The sequence below is a fragment of the Epinephelus moara genome, chromosome 2 (assembly GCF_006386435.1).
Source record: "Epinephelus moara isolate mb chromosome 2, YSFRI_EMoa_1.0, whole genome shotgun sequence".
Lineage (NCBI taxonomy): Eukaryota > Metazoa > Chordata > Actinopteri > Perciformes > Serranidae > Epinephelus > Epinephelus moara.
In genome coordinates this window covers 7,322,854-7,340,428 of record NC_065507.1, presented here as the reverse complement: position 1 = coordinate 7,340,428, position 17,575 = coordinate 7,322,854, and the positions used below count along the sequence as shown (strand labels likewise).

Here is a 17,575-nt window from a genome sequence, read left to right as displayed (position 1 = left end):
TGACCGTGTTTACGGACAAGGGCTGTTTTTTTGTGCGTAGTTTGCACCTTACATTACCAAAAAGTCTATTTGTTTTTGAAGATGACTCTTAATCTATGCCCTTAAAAAAACCCACAAATACACTGCTAAACATTTTCAGCATGTCCAGCGCTGGACTACAGACTCTCACCTGGGACTGGTCGAAGTGGATGATGACTTTCAGATCGGCCGGCCGGTCGTTGACCCCATCGGTGATGGCCGTCCCTGCAGCGGGCTCCAGCTGTGGGGAGAAGCAGGCCTGCAGCCACTCTGTGCACGTCATCATCTGGACTCGCTGCATCCTCTCTTCACTGAGACGAAACATCTTGCCGCGAAAGTCCTTCACCTCCTGGTCATTTATGGCATCGAGTTCATGGAGACCTGGTGGTGGTGCGGAAAGGATATAAAGTAGGATATGTTAGGAGTTAACACCAGTGGACAGATTACATTACAGGAACATGAAGCCTGTGAAGTTCAAAGAGCTGTCAAGTAGGAAGCTGTATATTCCGGGGTAACATGACTGAATGGCTTTAGTGGACATTAAAAATGCACAAACACCTGTGCAACACTTGATGCCAGACATGTGCACCTTGTGGTGCTGAATGTGTAAAAGGAATTACAAGCAGCACTCTCTCGTGGGATTAAAGCAGAGACTTCAAATATTCACATGTTAAAAAATCCCCAGAGGTATAAACTACTGTTTGTCTGATCATATTCATCTCTTGGCTCCCTGTAGAGCTTTTGTCTCCTTATTTTATAAAAGACTCCTGCACAATACTCCCTTGGTAATGAAAACAACATGTTGACATTTCAAGCCATTTAACATTCATATGACCCTCAGCATTCAAAGAAGGGCTCTGGACCACATTAGCTGCATTGTGTGAGTGTGCGAGCTGCTTCGTGTGACTGTATTTCTGGAGAGGAAAGGAAAAAAACATGGTTGGGCATGTGAGTGTGTAATAGTTTGGTACTGTGCTCTGCATGACTTTAGGTGTGTGTGTGCAAGTGTGTGTGTGTGGGGGACTATCCAGACGTGCCTGTGGGGTTCCTTTTGAAAACACTACTTTACTCTGACAAAAGCCTTTAAAAGATCATGTCAGACCAAAGTGGAGCCAGGAGGGGAGAATATCAATATCGTCTAAGTCTCCTTCAATTAGACTCAGAGCCCCTTCTCTCCCGCTTATGCCTTTCTTCCTCCGAGGAGGTCTGTTGTGAGCTAAGGACTTCCATAATCCTGGATATCTCAGTCATGGCTGAATGTGTGTGTTTGTGTGTGTGTCTGTGTGTCACAGTGGGACTACATTAAAAAAGCAAGTAGGGCTGCAACAAACAATCATTTTCATTACTGATTAACCTGCAATTATTTTCTTAATTAATCGATGAATCGCTTTGTCTTTAAAATGTCAGACAAAGTGAAAAATGCTCGTTATAATTTCCCACAGCCTGAGGAGATATATTACACTGCTTTTTTTAATTTGACCAACAGTCTAGAGACAAAAAAGAGACAAACGGTCACAAAAGATGGAACCAACAAATATTTCTATCGATCAACTTATGCCACGATAATAGCTTCTGTACTGCTGGGATAAATGATATTGATATACAAGGCTAACTTAACATCTTTTGTGTCAAGAATGTCTTTTTTCCTCTTATGCATGAATTAGGTTGCAAAATTCTAGTGAGATTCAAGGAAGAATTGACAAAAACTATGGGAATAAAATATAAATAAAGGGAGTACTTGTTCAGGATTTACTTCCTACGTCCTACGTGGACATAATCCATTAATTTGCACAAGTAATACATTAATTTATCAAATACATACGATGCAAAATGTGCAATGTGTTGAGTTGGCAGGCTTGCAAGTTATTTCATGGGGAAAGGCACTTTGAAAATTTGTCGATGGTGTGAGCTGTGTGCAAACTTATGGTTTAAAGCAGGGGTGTCAAACATACGGCCCATGGACCAGAATGGGCCCGCCAAAGGGTCCAATTCAGCCCACTAGATGACCAGACTGAGGATGCATTCACACTGGCGCTATCTGGTCCGCTTTAAACGAACCCTGGTCCGCTTCCACGGATAGTTCAGTTCTTTTGGAGTGGTGTGAACGCTCATTCGAACTCTGGTGCGGACCAAACAAGGGAACCCTGGTCCGCTTCAAAACTGGGGGTCTTGGTTCACTTGAAAGTGAACCCTGGCGCGGTTTGCTTACAGTTGGAAATGCAAACAGACTATCCAGCGGACCAAAGAGAGGTAGTGAACCAAAGAGAGGAAGTGACGTAGAGCGCAGTGCATTCTGGGTAGAAAAAAGTAGTGAGGAGGTGCAGGTGCTTATTGATATATGGTCAGAGGACTAAATATTGCAGTTGCTTGTGGCCAATCGATGAGCCGGGTTTTCTTCTTCCTCATGCTTTTTTTTCTTGCTGGTCAGTGGTCGTGTCGGGCAACACCACCCCCAAACGAGCAGCTGTTGTAACTGGGTGACGTTGTCCAGGCGGTTTGGTCCGCTTTAAAAAGTGCCCTGTGATAGTGAACTGAACCAAATGAAGGTGTGACATTTTTTGGCAATCCCCACTCAACTGAACCGAGTCTCCCAGACTATCCTGGTGTGAATGCGCCCTAAGAGGTGCCAGGTTTAGGCAACTATGTGTTACGAGAACGAGAAATATGACAACTTACAGTACTATGTCCACGATCTTAGATCTTAGATCTTAGATGGATCCGGCCCATCTAAGATCAAACTGGGCTGTATGTGGCCCATAAAGTAAAATGAGTTTGACACCCTTGGTTTAAAGTGAAGAGCTCTTTTAAAATTGACATTTTACAATAAAGAATAAATGGAAATAGATTAATAAAAACTTCTCTTACTGTGTTTGTCCTGGGTGCACATGTGATGTCAGAATGCACTGTGCATGCTGAGGGGTTTATTTATACTAAATTACTATTGGATGGGATGCTGGGAAATTATCTGTTCATGTGCTGAGAGAGTGTTCTGCTGAGTGCATTGTTACGGTTCAATTTTCACCAAAACATGACAGAAGACCGAGTATTGCTTTGTGTATATTGTTTCCAAAAATATGTTCACTAAAGAAGGGTATGAATTTCATACTGAAATTGTGAAGAATTCCTAAAATCTCCAAGCTTAACGTCCCTTGGAAATTTTCTGGAAATTTGCAGAAAAATCTCCGACTCTATGTGTGTATAAATATTTGTTGTTAGTTTCAAAAAATGTTCAGTCACCTTAAAGAACCGGGCCTCTCTACAGTACTCATCGATCCCCTCTCCTCCCCTAAAAGCCCTAATCTTCACCAGAAATAACACAAAGAGACAGGTGATGGAAGACATGTCAGGAACACGTCCAGTCAATCCTCACGCTTCTCTATCAGACACCGGGGGCCACTGATAGGAGCCAGCTGCAGATGGGCCTCAGGTCTGATGTCTGCGGTGAATGTGCTGAGTAGCTGAGAGGGGGGTGCTTATGGCCTGGTGTGTGTGTGTGTGGGGAAAGATTTACTGTCCCACTTACCAACTCTTAAGTGCCTTTCTTTATTGTGAATGTCAAACAGGGACAGTGCATGAATCAATCAGTGAGGGAGGGAGGGAGGGAGGGAGGGAGGGAGTGATGTGTGTGAGAGCTCGTATGATAATCTGCCACTTTAAATTGAGGGAAAGTCTTAAAAGTGTCACCGTCTTACCCTTGCCAATGAGCACGCCGATTTTAGAGTCCAGCAGGCGCTCTGCTCGGCCGCAGTTGCGCGTCACCAGCTTGAGGACCGGCAGGAAAGGGCGAACGTCGCACAGCCTGCGGGTTTCATCCTCCAGTTCTTCGTGCACCGCTGCCTGGTTGACACACTCGAACATGTGGCTCTCCATCTCGCCCAGGGAGGGAAACAGTGGGAACGACTGAGCCTGCTTCCATAAGAGCTGGGAGGTAGAAGAAAATTGGGGTTTCACTTAAGAGCGTCTGCACTAAAAAACCACAGGGAGTTTTTTTACTGTCTCCATTAATCTAAATGAAAAAAGCCTACTTAGATTAACTGGAATAAACAGCACTCTTGGTTTTGGCTTGATGGCCATGTATATATGAGATGATGATTTAGCGAGGCGTATAGCATCTTCTTCGCCCATGAAATAGTTAAACCATGAATACGCTGAGCAGTAAAACTAATTAATTTTTAACCAATGCCTCAAAGCTAATAAGAACAACACAGCATAATGATGTAATATATTGACATGAGTGTATGTTTCATGATCAGGAACAAACATGACTCACGGCAACATGACACAGCCAATCAGGATGTGAATAATAGGTGCCACTAGCCAATCCTGGCATGATTCACGTCCCTGTGCAGCCACAGCATGATCACAGGGTTGAGTGTCAGGTTCAGAGTGTTTGTCTGAGGTTATGGAGCTCTGCTGTAGCACACTGGAACAGGACACATTTGCCCTCCCAACAAATATTTTCTTCTCCAGAACACTCGTGATTTTATGTCACGTTGAACACAACTCAAATGCATATGGAATTTGATTATTAAGTGTTCTTAGAAATGAATTAACCTGCTTTAGATAATAATCGCCACGACATTAGTGACAGTTTTTCAAACAGCAGTCTTAGGTTGTTATAAACGGAGAATGGAGATTTTCCGATGATAACTGCCAGCTCCACAAAACGTTTTTTAATAGTCTATTTTCTAGGAAATCTGATCTTGTCTTTATCACTATGAATGAAACACAGTCCTTCATTAGCCTCTTGGCTTCTCGATAACTGATAAGGAGTTTGGTATTAAGCTGTCTGCCTGCATACGCCTCCTGGCCTCCTCACATCTGTCCCCTTCTTTCATTCATGAGAACAGCCTCAGAGGACTCTCCTCTTCCTGTCCTCTCCTCCTTCCCTGCGTCACTGTTAGATAATTTGTCAGAGCTTTCACTGATTCTGTACATGCTTCCCTCAGGGAGTGAAAATCCCTCACATGAGCGCCAACAGATGTCTTTTATGCCGGGGTATGCATACATACATTTAGTCCAACTAACTTAAAGGCCTGGACATGGCCAGAAATCTCCCTCATCGTATGGTTTCTTGGAATGTCAGACAAAGTGAAATCAGTCTGTATCTATGGTCACGTTACAGGGCTGATGAAGCCAGAAGTGATTTCTAGAAAATGTCAGGCAGACGTTATGTACACACACACACACACACACACACACACACACACACACACACACACACACACACACACACACACAGACTGACTTGTTTCTTTGCTATTCAGAACAACCTCCGCAGGCTTTATTTAACAGTGCCTGTCTGGAGAAAACATGTTTGCGGTCGTGTATCAATGCAGCTCATGTTTTCTTAAATCGATCGAAACATAAAGGAATGCTAAACACCAGCCAAGATAACACTGTACACTGACTAACATCATTTTAATTGATTCAACCCAAAGTTTTTGAGGCTGTTGTGATGAAATACATTATATTATAAGGTCTTTCAATACACTGCATTAAAAGAAAAACACCACCAAAAAGTTAAGTCTCATGTTAAGTAGTTACTGCAAGGCTATCGTGTTTCACTGCCTTGCATCACACAGGTGTTTCCATTTTTCTGGTCACTTTGTGTAGCTGAAATCAATGCCTAAGTCACACCACATCACAGCGGGGGCCATTACCCCGACTCATACACAGTAAGATGATCATTTCAGACACCTTCACACACAAACACAAACTTTTACCCACTTTGCAAACACAGTAAGTCATTTCCTTCACAACTTCTCAAAGACCGATCGAGTCTGTGACTTCTGACCTCTGCTCCATTAAACAAACTGTGTCATGAGCTATTTGCGTGCTGAGAGTAATCGCTACTTGCAAACGAAAAACACCCAGCCAGCCGCAACAGCCGCCTCTGTCAAAACAGGTATTAGATAATGTCTAAGTGACCAGCTGTGTGACTGTGTGTGTGTACTTGTAAATATCTGCGTGGGCTGCAGACTGTGTTTTTCCTTTATTAGTCAATTAAACAATAGGCCAAGAGGCATGTGAGGACAATAACATAACACCAGGATACACAATTTTAATTTTAATCTATATGAAGTGTGTCGAATGTTGATTTTATTAGAGTCTATTAATTATCTGTAGCAACATATGGCTGATGTCACCCAGCCTAGTAGTGCCGCTCACCAGTTTGATGTGCTGAATGGTGGCCTCGCGTGGAACGTCCATCTGGATGTAGATACCAGTGGGCAGCAGAAAGTCCACAGTGATCTGGTCCAGAGCGTGGCCGGCCAGGGGCGAGTGGGCCGCCCATATGTCCAGGAGGTCTGTCATGGCAGGAGGCATGGCAAGGGGCACCACACGCCACCTCAACCATAAGGACCTGGAGGGAGAGAGCAGAGAAACAAACCACACATTTTAGACTCAGATTTACAGTTTTAGAGGAAAACCTCACCCGCGAAATCACTCACTGCGTGTTACCTTAAATTTTTGAAGACAGCTTTGTTACTCTCACATGCCTTTATAGTGAACGGAGAATCCAAAAAAAGGCGAACATTCTTCATGAATTCAAGTCATTGGGGGCCGCGTTTAACAGCAAAACTACATCAAAACATCCATTTACAAGCTCTCACACAACTCGTGCAGTATAATTTGAATCTCATTTCTCCAGTCGTGTGCTCAGCACCTCCCAAATTTTCCTAAAATGTCACACTATAAAACACTTCTGCCTACGAGCAGCATTCCTGAGCACACTGAGCACATGACTGGATAAATGAGACTTTTGAGATTTTACTGCCGGAGTTTGTAGAAGGATGTTCTGATATAGTTTTGCTGTTGTTTAACGCTGTTTCCGCTTACTTCACATCATGAAGATTGTTTGCATTTTTTGGATTGTTCGTTCACTGTGGAGGAATGTGAGAAAAACAAAGTCTTCGTCACAAATTCAAGGTAACAAGTGGAGGGAAATTTGTATACAAATAGTCATTTTGCGAGTGAAGTCAGTTTTGAAAAAATATTTATTTCCCATCTATTGAGATTTTTTCGTGATTCTTATGATTAAAGAGTTCTGGGATAAGGACAAACCAGTCTTTAAAAACTTTGTGCCAGCGGAGACTGTTAGGTGGGGTTAGACAACTGACAACATATCAATTTCAGAACAAACAGAAAGCATCAGTTAGAAAATGATATCATAATTCACAATAAACAGCCTAAAGACAAACACGTTATGATAACACTTCCCTGGAAACAGCTCAGGGTGGTATTCCTGAAAGCCATTAGGCTGTTCCTCAAAGCAAACTCAATTGTTTGGACTGATAGGAGTGTGGTTTAAACACTTAAGATAGCTGTGAGTTTAAGTCACGGAGCTTACAAGATGTCAAATCCAGATCTCATCAATTCATAGAGTCTGAAGAAAGTAGCAAACATTTTTAAAGGCTTTTCAAGCTCAAAAACACTGTTCATCTTGTGATGCTTGGCCTCGGCTATCAGTCACAGTCCAGTGATCAAACCACCACTGTGCTGATCTTTTTCTTTTTTTTCCCCACCCACATCCGGGCTCGTATCTATTAACTTTTTCATTAACAACAAGTTGACAGGCGCAAATGATTCAGTGTCACAGTGTCCCTGTGGGGGCAGCCCTGTGCTGAGTCTGGTAGGAGGCCAGTGGCTTTAACTTGGGCGAGGGCCAGTGCTCAGAGGAATGCCCACTAAGCAAACAGAACAAAAGGTCAGCTTGCTCTCCCCTCATCGGACAATCTGGTCCCCCTGGCAGAGAACACTCACACACAAAGAAAACACTCACACTTATAGATGGATAATGCATGCATAAAAGTGCACATAAATACATACGCACCATGTATGCTGTCCCTAAACACACACACACACACACAAAACATAGAGCGGCTGCTGCTAAGGTAATTATCAAGTAAGGCAGGAGGGGGTTGGCCTGCTACAGTTCCTCTGTATGTGCTCAACAGCACTCGCTGAGAAAGGCTATTTCTGTCTGCGAAAAGAGACATGCAGAAGACTCAAAATTCAGTGCATGCAATGTATCAGCATTAATATGCATTTCAAGGACAAATAACAAGCGCACACACTGGGACACATAAACACATGCATGTTAAGTGCAGGGAGCTCCACTGAGCTGCAGTAAGTGGCTTCCCAGCTGCTGGTATAAAACAGCCCACAGCCTGGTTTCCATTTGGGCTTGTGCCTCAACCACAGCTGTACCATCACACCACTTCCACCTGCCTTTTTTTTCTCATTCCCTAGTCCTCAAGTGGCCTAGTACATTAACTCTTCCACTAGGCCGTGGGTCCATCTCCATTTCGTCTCGATCCGCCCATTAAAACTGACAGCCCTGATTGCCTCTAATGGTCTTTCCCCTCTAAGTTAAGTGCCCGAGCAACCAGCAGATGAGCCGCTGTTATGCCACGTGCCCGAGGACGGTGCAATATCTGCTGTGCATTTGGAGCCACGATCCCAGACACTTAACATTATCAGCCATGCAAATGGAAACAATCTTGTGTGTGTGTGTGTGTGTGTGTGTTTCTGTGCGCTGTTCAAACAGTTTGAACATCTGTTAAAGGGACTTTGCAGTTCCTGCATGTGATAAGGGCTGACGCAGGCCTAATCAGTTAAACACAACATACTACACTACACAGGAATGAATAAAAAACTTCTACATACAGACAGACAATGCTGAACTTCAGGACACAGAGACACAATACACAAAAACAACACAAGGAACCAGTCAGAGGGCAGACGATGGCGGGCTTGAAACGTCACAAAGGTGCACGGTTACACACATGAAAAGTAACATGACACGCAGCGTGTCTGTCTGACGCATTGACAACACTGGCACTCTGTGATGGATGATCAAGTCCATGTGCACGCACGTCTCTGCACATAAACACTTGTCTCATTAAATATGGCTGACGTTTTCACACCAGACAGCTTGAGCAGTGTTTCATCCTGCTGCGATGCCGACACACTCGGCCTCTGTCTCTACCTCTCTCTTCCGCACACACACACACACACAGGGTATAGTATACACAGGTGAGCAGGGTTATTGAGGATGTGGTGGCAGACAGCCAGAGGTCTGCTGCAAGGTCAGGTTTCAGCGGGTGGATCAGAAGAGAACAAGTGGGTTTGAAAGATCAGGGAGAAAGAGAGAGTTTCATGTGACAACAAACACAAGAGCCTGAAGGGATCCGTCCAGTTAGCCAGCACTAGCACGAGTAAACAATGTACCAGTATGGAGCCTCCAGTCCATAGCTCCCGGGAGCACTTTGATGACTATTTGTGTTTGAATTTGCAGAAATATGACCCCGCATAAATGTGCTTTGCCTGTTTTCTGTGCAAACGAAGGCGGATTTTGTGTTTATGTAACAAGTAGAGAAACAACCGTAATTCAATGCTTTAATTGCAATTTTGAGTCTAAATTTTCATCATGGAGGAGGTTCATTTCTTGTTCCAAATGCGCCCTCGCCTCTTTCCTTTCATAAACTCAAATACAGCTGCCTGGGATGAAAGCTGGCATCTGTTCACATCTTTGAATCTCTGTGTCTGATTAACTATCTGTAAATGCACTTGAAAGGGGTGTGTCGGTGAATCAAAGGAGAGCTGACAGATTAGAAGGAAGAATACCTGAGAGGCAAACTGGTTTGGTTTGGTTAAAATGGTATTTACTTCCAAAAATAGACGAGAACAAAACAACATAACGTCCAATATAAACACACTGCAGCCAAGACAGCTACAAAATCAAAGCTCCAATAAAACAGAGGAGGCAAATCGCTGCTTGTCAGGGAAGTAGTTCCTCTGAGCCAGCGACAGTGACATGTTGTGAAGGCTTCCATGCCCAGATGCATTTATGGTTATTTAAACACTGGTGTTACTCAGCAATCTCTTTCTAAAGCTCCCTCTGTCTGACAGTAAGAGGCCTGTGAGGCTCTCCACAATGGAGTGTGTGTCCACGCGTCTCTGTGCGCGACTGATTGAAAAAAGAAGGGCTAACATAAATACTGTGTGTGTGTGTGTGTGTGTGTGTGTGTGTGTATGAAAGGTCATGTCTGGTGATTAAGGGTCCTGTGACACATCTTCTTCCACACTGTGCTAAAAATAAAGTTCACAAAGAGGATCTAAAACCTCTTCACCTCCCCACTACAAACAATGTACTCCTGTAAATGAGTATGGAGACGTACACACAGGCAATACTCAGACTGTCTGAGTCAGCGTTTCCACCTCTGGGCGAGCACAGTGAGAGTGTGTCAGTATGTGTGCAGGTGTAGGTGGGATGGTGTGTGCTTAAGTTTCTTTAAAAAGAGAGAAGGCTCCTACGGCTCCGTCCAGCTCAACTTTCTGTGTAAAAACAAATTTGTTTTTTGGATTCTCAGAACCAAACTCTTCAGTGTATTTGTGTTGAAATTATTCAATTGGATTAACTGTCATTTAACGAAAAACATGTGCCAAAGATTCTCTGGTTACATTTTACATTGAGGATTTGTTACTTTTCTCACAGCTGCAGCCAACGATTATTTTCACTGTTGATCAATCTGTGGATTATTTTCTTGATTAATCGATTGGTTGTTTGGTCTATAAAATGTCAGAAAATGGTGCAAAATGTCAATCAGTGTTTCCCAAAGCCCAAGATAACATCCTTAAATGTCTTGTTTTGTCCACAACCCTCAAATATATTCAGTTTTACCGTCATAGAGAAGTTAACAAACCAGAAAATATTCACATTTAAGAATCTGGAATCGGAAAAATTGGACTCTTTTTTCTTAAAAAAATTACTCATACCGATTAATTGATCATCGAACAGGTCAATGTGGAAGTTAGCATCACTGTGGTCCCTCGACATAAAGCCAAAGGGATTTCTTTTTTTTTTTTGCGGCAACAGCCTTGTTGTCGCCTGCTCTATCCACTAAGCCATGACGCCCCACCAAAGGGATTTTTCCACTGGATTTGAGATTACCTTTCTAATTTATTATAATTTTTTTCATACTTTTTGAAGCATAAATGCAATCACCAGAAGTGAAAAGCTAACATTAGGCTATAAACACACTACACCACGTTAAGGTTAGGGCCCGACCAATATGGACTTTTTGGGGCCGATGCTGATTCCGATATTATGGAATAAAAAAATCTGATAACTGATATATCAGCCGATTAAATTTTTATGTTTTTCAATTTAAAACCCCCCGAAATACCTGCTTTTGATGGCTTAAATATAGTTCAAACACTCGTTACAAAGATATAAATTGAAGGAAGAACATTTTACTATTTTCAAATACTTTTATTATCAGAAATTGTGTGGAACAAGCACCATATGAACAATTTGAACACAAAATAAATAAAAAATATGATGTGCAAAAAGGCAGTAAACCTCTGGGAAATAAAATAATCATGTAAAGTCTATATGAATTAAGACATTCACATGTATGTCCACAGTACCAGAGTTCTTCTTATTATTGTCAATTTAACAGAGGTAGGTTTAACACCATATTCCCTGCATTTTAATAGTGATGAAAATATAAGTGTTAACATCGGCGTCAATCAGCCAACTTTTGGCCAAATGCTGATTATTCTCTAATGGCTATAATCGGCTGATTAATGGCCCTAGTTCAGGTTACTTCACTGTTGCTATTACAAGGCTGTAAAACAGTGTTCAGCGTGATGACGTTCTGCACTCTCATTTAGCCACTTGTTAGCAACAAAGTTTTTAAAGAAACATAAAGCCTTCAAAGTTCAAAAGTGGGGTTATGCTGATGTATTTTGTAGAACCACACGTGAAAATATCTGACGCTTGTGTTAACCACAGAGCTTATTTCAGGTACCTAACCAAAAACCCATTCAAAAACCTGTTGACTTTGATACATGGGAACCATAGGTGCTAAAATGCGAACTCATTTCCTCGTGTTAGGACTCACTCCCTCAACACTCCAGGACGCCAAAACTGAAACTACATCGTTTTAAACCGTTGTCAAATGAAAGAAACAGTTGCAGTCTAACTTCTATTATCACATGATACTGCATTATATCAATCTATACATGTATCCTGTTTCACTTTCAGCCACTGACCGCAATGAAACAGACTGAAACAAACTGTTCACAGCTGAAACACAACAAAGCTGGATGCTACCGCGCTGCACCCTCACAGTCTTTGGAGTAAATGCTTTACTCACAAGAATCAAGGCCAGACACTGACATTTATCCCAGTAACCGCACATGCTCCATTCATTAAAGCGATACTTTCCTTTTCATCAGTGTTTAGTAAAAACCACAGCACAGAGGCTACTTCAGGTAACTCCTCTACTTGGGACAGTGTGACGTGTCAGCGCGGCGGAGATGAATGAACAGTGCTTGTAGCTTTGTGCACAATATACTCAGTGTGTTAAAATCTGGCTGAATATTAGTGAGTGTTGGCATCTGTGTGTAGGTTAACAGGAAAGCTGTTAAGCTCAACAGTGTGTGTTTGTCTGGGTGGTGTGTGGATAAGCAGTCAGCTGGGGTGTGTGTCTGTGTCTGTGTACTGTGGCTGGAGCGTGTGTGTAACTGTACACTTACTGTATTTAGGAGTGGACGTAGATGGTGGTTGAAGACTGTAAACACACATTCAGGTATGACGGTCATTTTAACTCTGACACGTCAGTGACTAGACATGTTTGTGTGTGTGTGAATATGTATTTGTACAAAGTGACTGCAGGGTGTTTACAAGTGCATACAAGGTGAATCCACTGTGAGAAATTCTGAGCCTCTCGCATGACTGATTTTCACATCTTTGCTGTGTCCTACAACTATTTCTTGCTTCAGTGCTTCAGTTCCTCCACAGAGATCAGTTTCAGCTGATACTACTAATCGAATCATCATCTTAGCGCTGTTTCCAACAGGAAACAAAGACGCGTCGTGCTTGGAACTTTTAATGAGGAAGTTGTCTTGAAACCAAATCCGCTGTAAAAATATTCTCACAGCCACTGAAGAACAAATTATCTCCATGCATACTGTCTCTGAGAGGAAGCGTGAATGAAGTGATTGGGTGGGAGTACGTGTGAGTGAAGGCGTGTGTGTGTGTGTGTGTGTGGGTGTTGCAGTGTTTGTACAGTTTGTGTGTGTGTGAACGCAACCACATCCGGACAGCTAACAGTGCTCCATCCTACTAACCGCTTCCAGTGACACAGTGGCACATGCCCATTTCTCAGACAGGAAGCAATGACAGTAGACAGGAAATGAGTGACAAACAACAACAGGAGCAAAAGTCCCTCCGAGCCATTCATAAAAAGCTGATGAGCGCTGAATCACATGCTGAGCTGTTATTCTTACTCCAGAAGAGATATTTTTAATGCTGTTTACTGTGATGTATCCAAGCCAATATAATCTAATCAACTGAGTCCAAAAAGATAAAATATCTTTGTATGGCTTGTATGCACAAAAAGTATGTTTATTTGATTTGATTTGATTTGATTGTCAGAAAAATAATCTGAAATGTGTCTTGCATCCCAGGACATCAACTGTTTCAAATATATACATACATACATACATACAAAACAACATTTGAATAAAACAACAACAGCGTACAAGAAACGCCACAAATCACATCAGATATTACAAAAATTGGATGCAGTGCAACTAATTAATCATTCCTGTTACATTCAGTGTTTAACCCAGTACACTGAAGCTACTTAGAAGCTATATTCTAGTGCTGTGTCTCAAATCGCGTACTTCTGTACACTTAGTATTTGAGTGCATAAGTGCGTTCAAACTGAGAAGTATGGAAAAATGCACTGGACACTTCTCGCCCTCAATGGTCACCATCTTGACTACGTAGCGGAAGGGGAGGGACCGCTTTTCAAACAGGAAATGGCGGCCGAGGACTGTGCGACTGTTGCTGCATTGTGCAAATGTGTTTTTTGCGCTAAGCACCACTATACTGTTGTCAGGTATAAGCCAGCAGTATGTTTATTGGGTTAATTTAGCAGTCTGTAATGATTTGGTACCGCAAACGGTAACGCGAATGCTAATGCTAGTTTGCTAACCAGCTAATTTGCGGTCGTCATTTCCGGTGAGTGCACAACAGCCGTGTTTGGTTTGAGACAACACTACCCTGTCGAAATTTGCGCATTACGCCAATAAGTACATAGTGCACATAGTATACTACAAGGAAGTGTACTAACGGAAGTATTTGAGGAGGCTAAGTCATGAAATCCCGCCTTCGGAGTGTTGCGGTGTCAAGGATCCTTCAAATCCTCTCCCGAGGACAAAGTCCTTCATTGAGAGAATTTTCAAGGATGGCGGGGCCTCTTCAATGAAACCTGCATCAGCGGAGCTCGGCAGGATTTAGATAAATATGTAATTTATTTGGATCAATATCTCCAGGAGTTTTTATCATACAACCTCATAATTTACGCTTTCCAACGTGTCCTTTCCAAAGTGAGCCTTTTAAAGAATTTGATAAACCATAAAAGTTTTTAAATTAATCATTTACAGCAGTGATAGAATGTGAAGTGCCACAAAAGTTTCATGTAGCCTACCTGTTTGTTTTTCCAAGTATAATCCAGAAACATATTCTCCCTAGACTCCGAAAATAGTGCTTACATTTGCTCAAATTATACAACAAAATTAGAGAGTGACAAAATTATCACAGTACCCTGAAACCCTCTAAGTCCCCTGAGGGTTGATGATGCACACCTGGGGACACTCCAATGTGCCTTCACTGAATGCTAGGAAGGACTCTTGCTTTGCCTCTGTGGGATCCTTCCTTGGAAGGACTCGTCCTACCAAGGACGAATCCTTGACTTTGAGAAACATCTTCTGATTAATAACTTGACAGACTAAGGAACAAATAAGTTCTTCAGTCTGTTCAATCCAGCCTGTGGGACTCTAAATCTTCTGTGTGATAGCAAAAGCCAGGATGTAGTATTACCTGCCAGAGACAACATGCTTTTAGTACGTAGCTTGAAAACTGGATGTAAGAATTTGACCCACAGTCTTTGAGCAGATACGCAGCAGCCTAGCTTTACGCTTCACAGAGAGACAACTGTACCATGCATGGATTCCATACTGCATAACAATCTGTATTATTGATAGGAGAAACAATAACAGGATCTGTTTGTTTGCTCTGAATGACCTCAGTATTAAACCCAATCAATAGCACACACATTATCAGTGTGTCTTTGGAGATAGAGTCGAAATTCAACCAATCTTGTTCATTATGGCAGAATAAGGATTTACGCCTCCATCACACATTGAAAAATATGTTCATACTTAAAGTTAATTTTCAAGGGTGGTAGGACTGCACATAAAATGCACGTGAAAATGTGAGTGGACACAACTTTGCCCCGGGCGGCACAAATGAAGATGCATGTTTCAACTTGTGCAAAACACTGGCGCTCATACTGTGGCCTTATGACTCCACTTCATGCAAATACAGAGATGGACAACAGTAAAATGGAGAGACACTAGAGGAAAACAACAGAAAGAACTGGAGTTCTGGTGAGTTTGGAGTCTAACACACACACGCACACTTATGAAGCACAGTCAGTGTGTATGCTACTACTATTATTAACCTGCAGCTAACATCTGTCCAGTAATACAAAAGCTTTCTGGAGAACAAAGTGAACAGATACTCCTTCCACCCTCTTTCTTTTCCTTCAGAAATGCTCTCCCGGTATGACAGTTATCTCCATTTCAGGCTGACGGATGACTCTATACAGATGGCCTGCTCAACCATGTCATCATTAGGTAGATGGCAGAGCGGAAGTTATTCAGTAATCCATTACTCAAGGTGCAGGGGAACCTTTATTATTGTATGACATTCTGACGTTTTCACTGAGACAATTTGTGCTGAGCAAGTCCAAACTTCCCACTGCATTACAATTTAGATGCTTACAACTCACCTGCAATCAGAGTCACAGTGACGTTAATCATATCCGACCCACAGCCTCTTGTTACATCACAGCCGAGAAAAGAAGATCCCAAATCATCATCAATCTCTTGTGACAACTGTGCACCGTCAAATCAAACTCGCTCTATCCGTGACATCACAATGAGTCACTCTGCCAGATAGATTGTGACAATGCAAGCCTGCATTGTGACTATATCAAGTTTCAATGACATTAGGGGGGGGGGTCTAATGCGCACTCCTCACCATCTATTTCTGCATCTGCATCTGGAGGACGAGGTCACTCAGTTGACGCGGCTGTCAGCTGAGTGAAGGAGGGATGGAGGGAGACAGACTGAGGGGCAAGTGGGACAGGAAGTGCAATGGGAACGGTGATTTTTATGTACCCTGCAGATTGCTATTAAAACAATGCATAACTTCTCCAACAATACTCACTAGTGGCAATAAAGATGCACTGTATGTAGGTCTGTGTCAGCACTGCAGCTGTGAGCACACATTTGATGAATTTACTGACAGAGACTAAAGACAATGTCATATTATTCTGTGGAAGTTTGATTTTGTTCGTTTATACAACTGCGTCATTGCCCTTGTGTCTCAACACGTCCCATCAAACAATCAGATTGTATTGATGGAAGTGAAAGTGTGTAACTTTCCTACAACTTCCCCAAATGTATTTGTCCTATCGCCCCGAAGCTAATCTCTGTGGCTACCTGCCACGCAGCAGAAGTTTCGCCTTTCACTACTGATGGAAAACACCTGCAGTGACATCACTGACTGTCGTGTAAACACAGCACGCCTTTAACAGTGCACTGAAATGCAGAAAACACACAATCATTCACCACTTTCAAAAGGGGAAGAAAAGCGACATGCATTTTCAAAATCACCTGCCCAGTGACGATTTAAACTACTTAAACACCAAGCGCATTATGTACTAATCTTCCCATGTCCAAAACATGATCTCACAGGTTCCATTAAAAGGCAGCATGGGTTTGAACCTGCCTGGAACACACTGAAGAGTGTTATGCATGAGTGCAAGCTTGTGAGGTAACAGTAGAGTCATACCAAAGAGTATTATAAGGTAACCTAGCTCAAACTAATGTAGTGTAATACAACAGTCCTGGAACTGTTCAGTTTTTGTTGAAACAGTTTTACAGAGGTGCTGATTCAACTGTATGGTCATTTTGGAGGTGTAGTTTGTGGTGCTGTTGAATCTAGGGCTGCAGCTATCGACTCCTTTAGTAATCGAGTATTCTATCGATCATTCTGGCGATTAATCGGATTAGAAATACTGCGTGTTCCATTAAATTACTTTAGCTTTATTTAAGGGCAATAATAATAGCAACAAATTTGTTCTTGCTCAGTTGAACATGGTGGAACCCTCTGCACAAAGCTGTCCAAAGTATAACTCTTCGACTTAAGAGTATCATTAATTGATATTTATTACTTGGCCGCAGTGATTTCTTCATCTAAATCATCAACGTGTCTCTTAGACCCCATCCCAACTAGGCTACTTAAGGAGGTCTTTCCTTTAGTTAACACTCATATATTAGATATGATCAATATATCCTTATTAGCAGGCTATGTACCACAGTCTTTTAAGGTAGCTGTAATTAAACCTCTACTAAAAAAGCCCACCCTGGATCCAGAGGTGTTAGCCAACTATAGACCAATATC

At 42.3% G+C, this 17,575-nt stretch overlaps 1 protein-coding gene across 1 annotated transcript in view; it reads right to left on the bottom strand.

Moving 5' to 3' along the window:
* The window catches only part of pik3cb (phosphatidylinositol-4,5-bisphosphate 3-kinase, catalytic subunit beta), a 72,124-nt gene that overhangs the window by 28,324 nt on the left and 26,225 nt on the right, over positions 1-17,575 (bottom strand). The window contains exons 3-5 of the mRNA XM_050056743.1: positions 6,190-6,385; positions 3,711-3,939; positions 170-399 (exon numbers count right to left, since the gene is read on the bottom strand). Coding sequence (XP_049912700.1) covers positions 170-399; positions 3,711-3,939; positions 6,190-6,348 — 618 coding nt within the window. The 5' untranslated portion in view covers positions 6,349-6,385. The remainder of the gene's footprint in view (positions 1-169; positions 400-3,710; positions 3,940-6,189; positions 6,386-17,575) is intronic.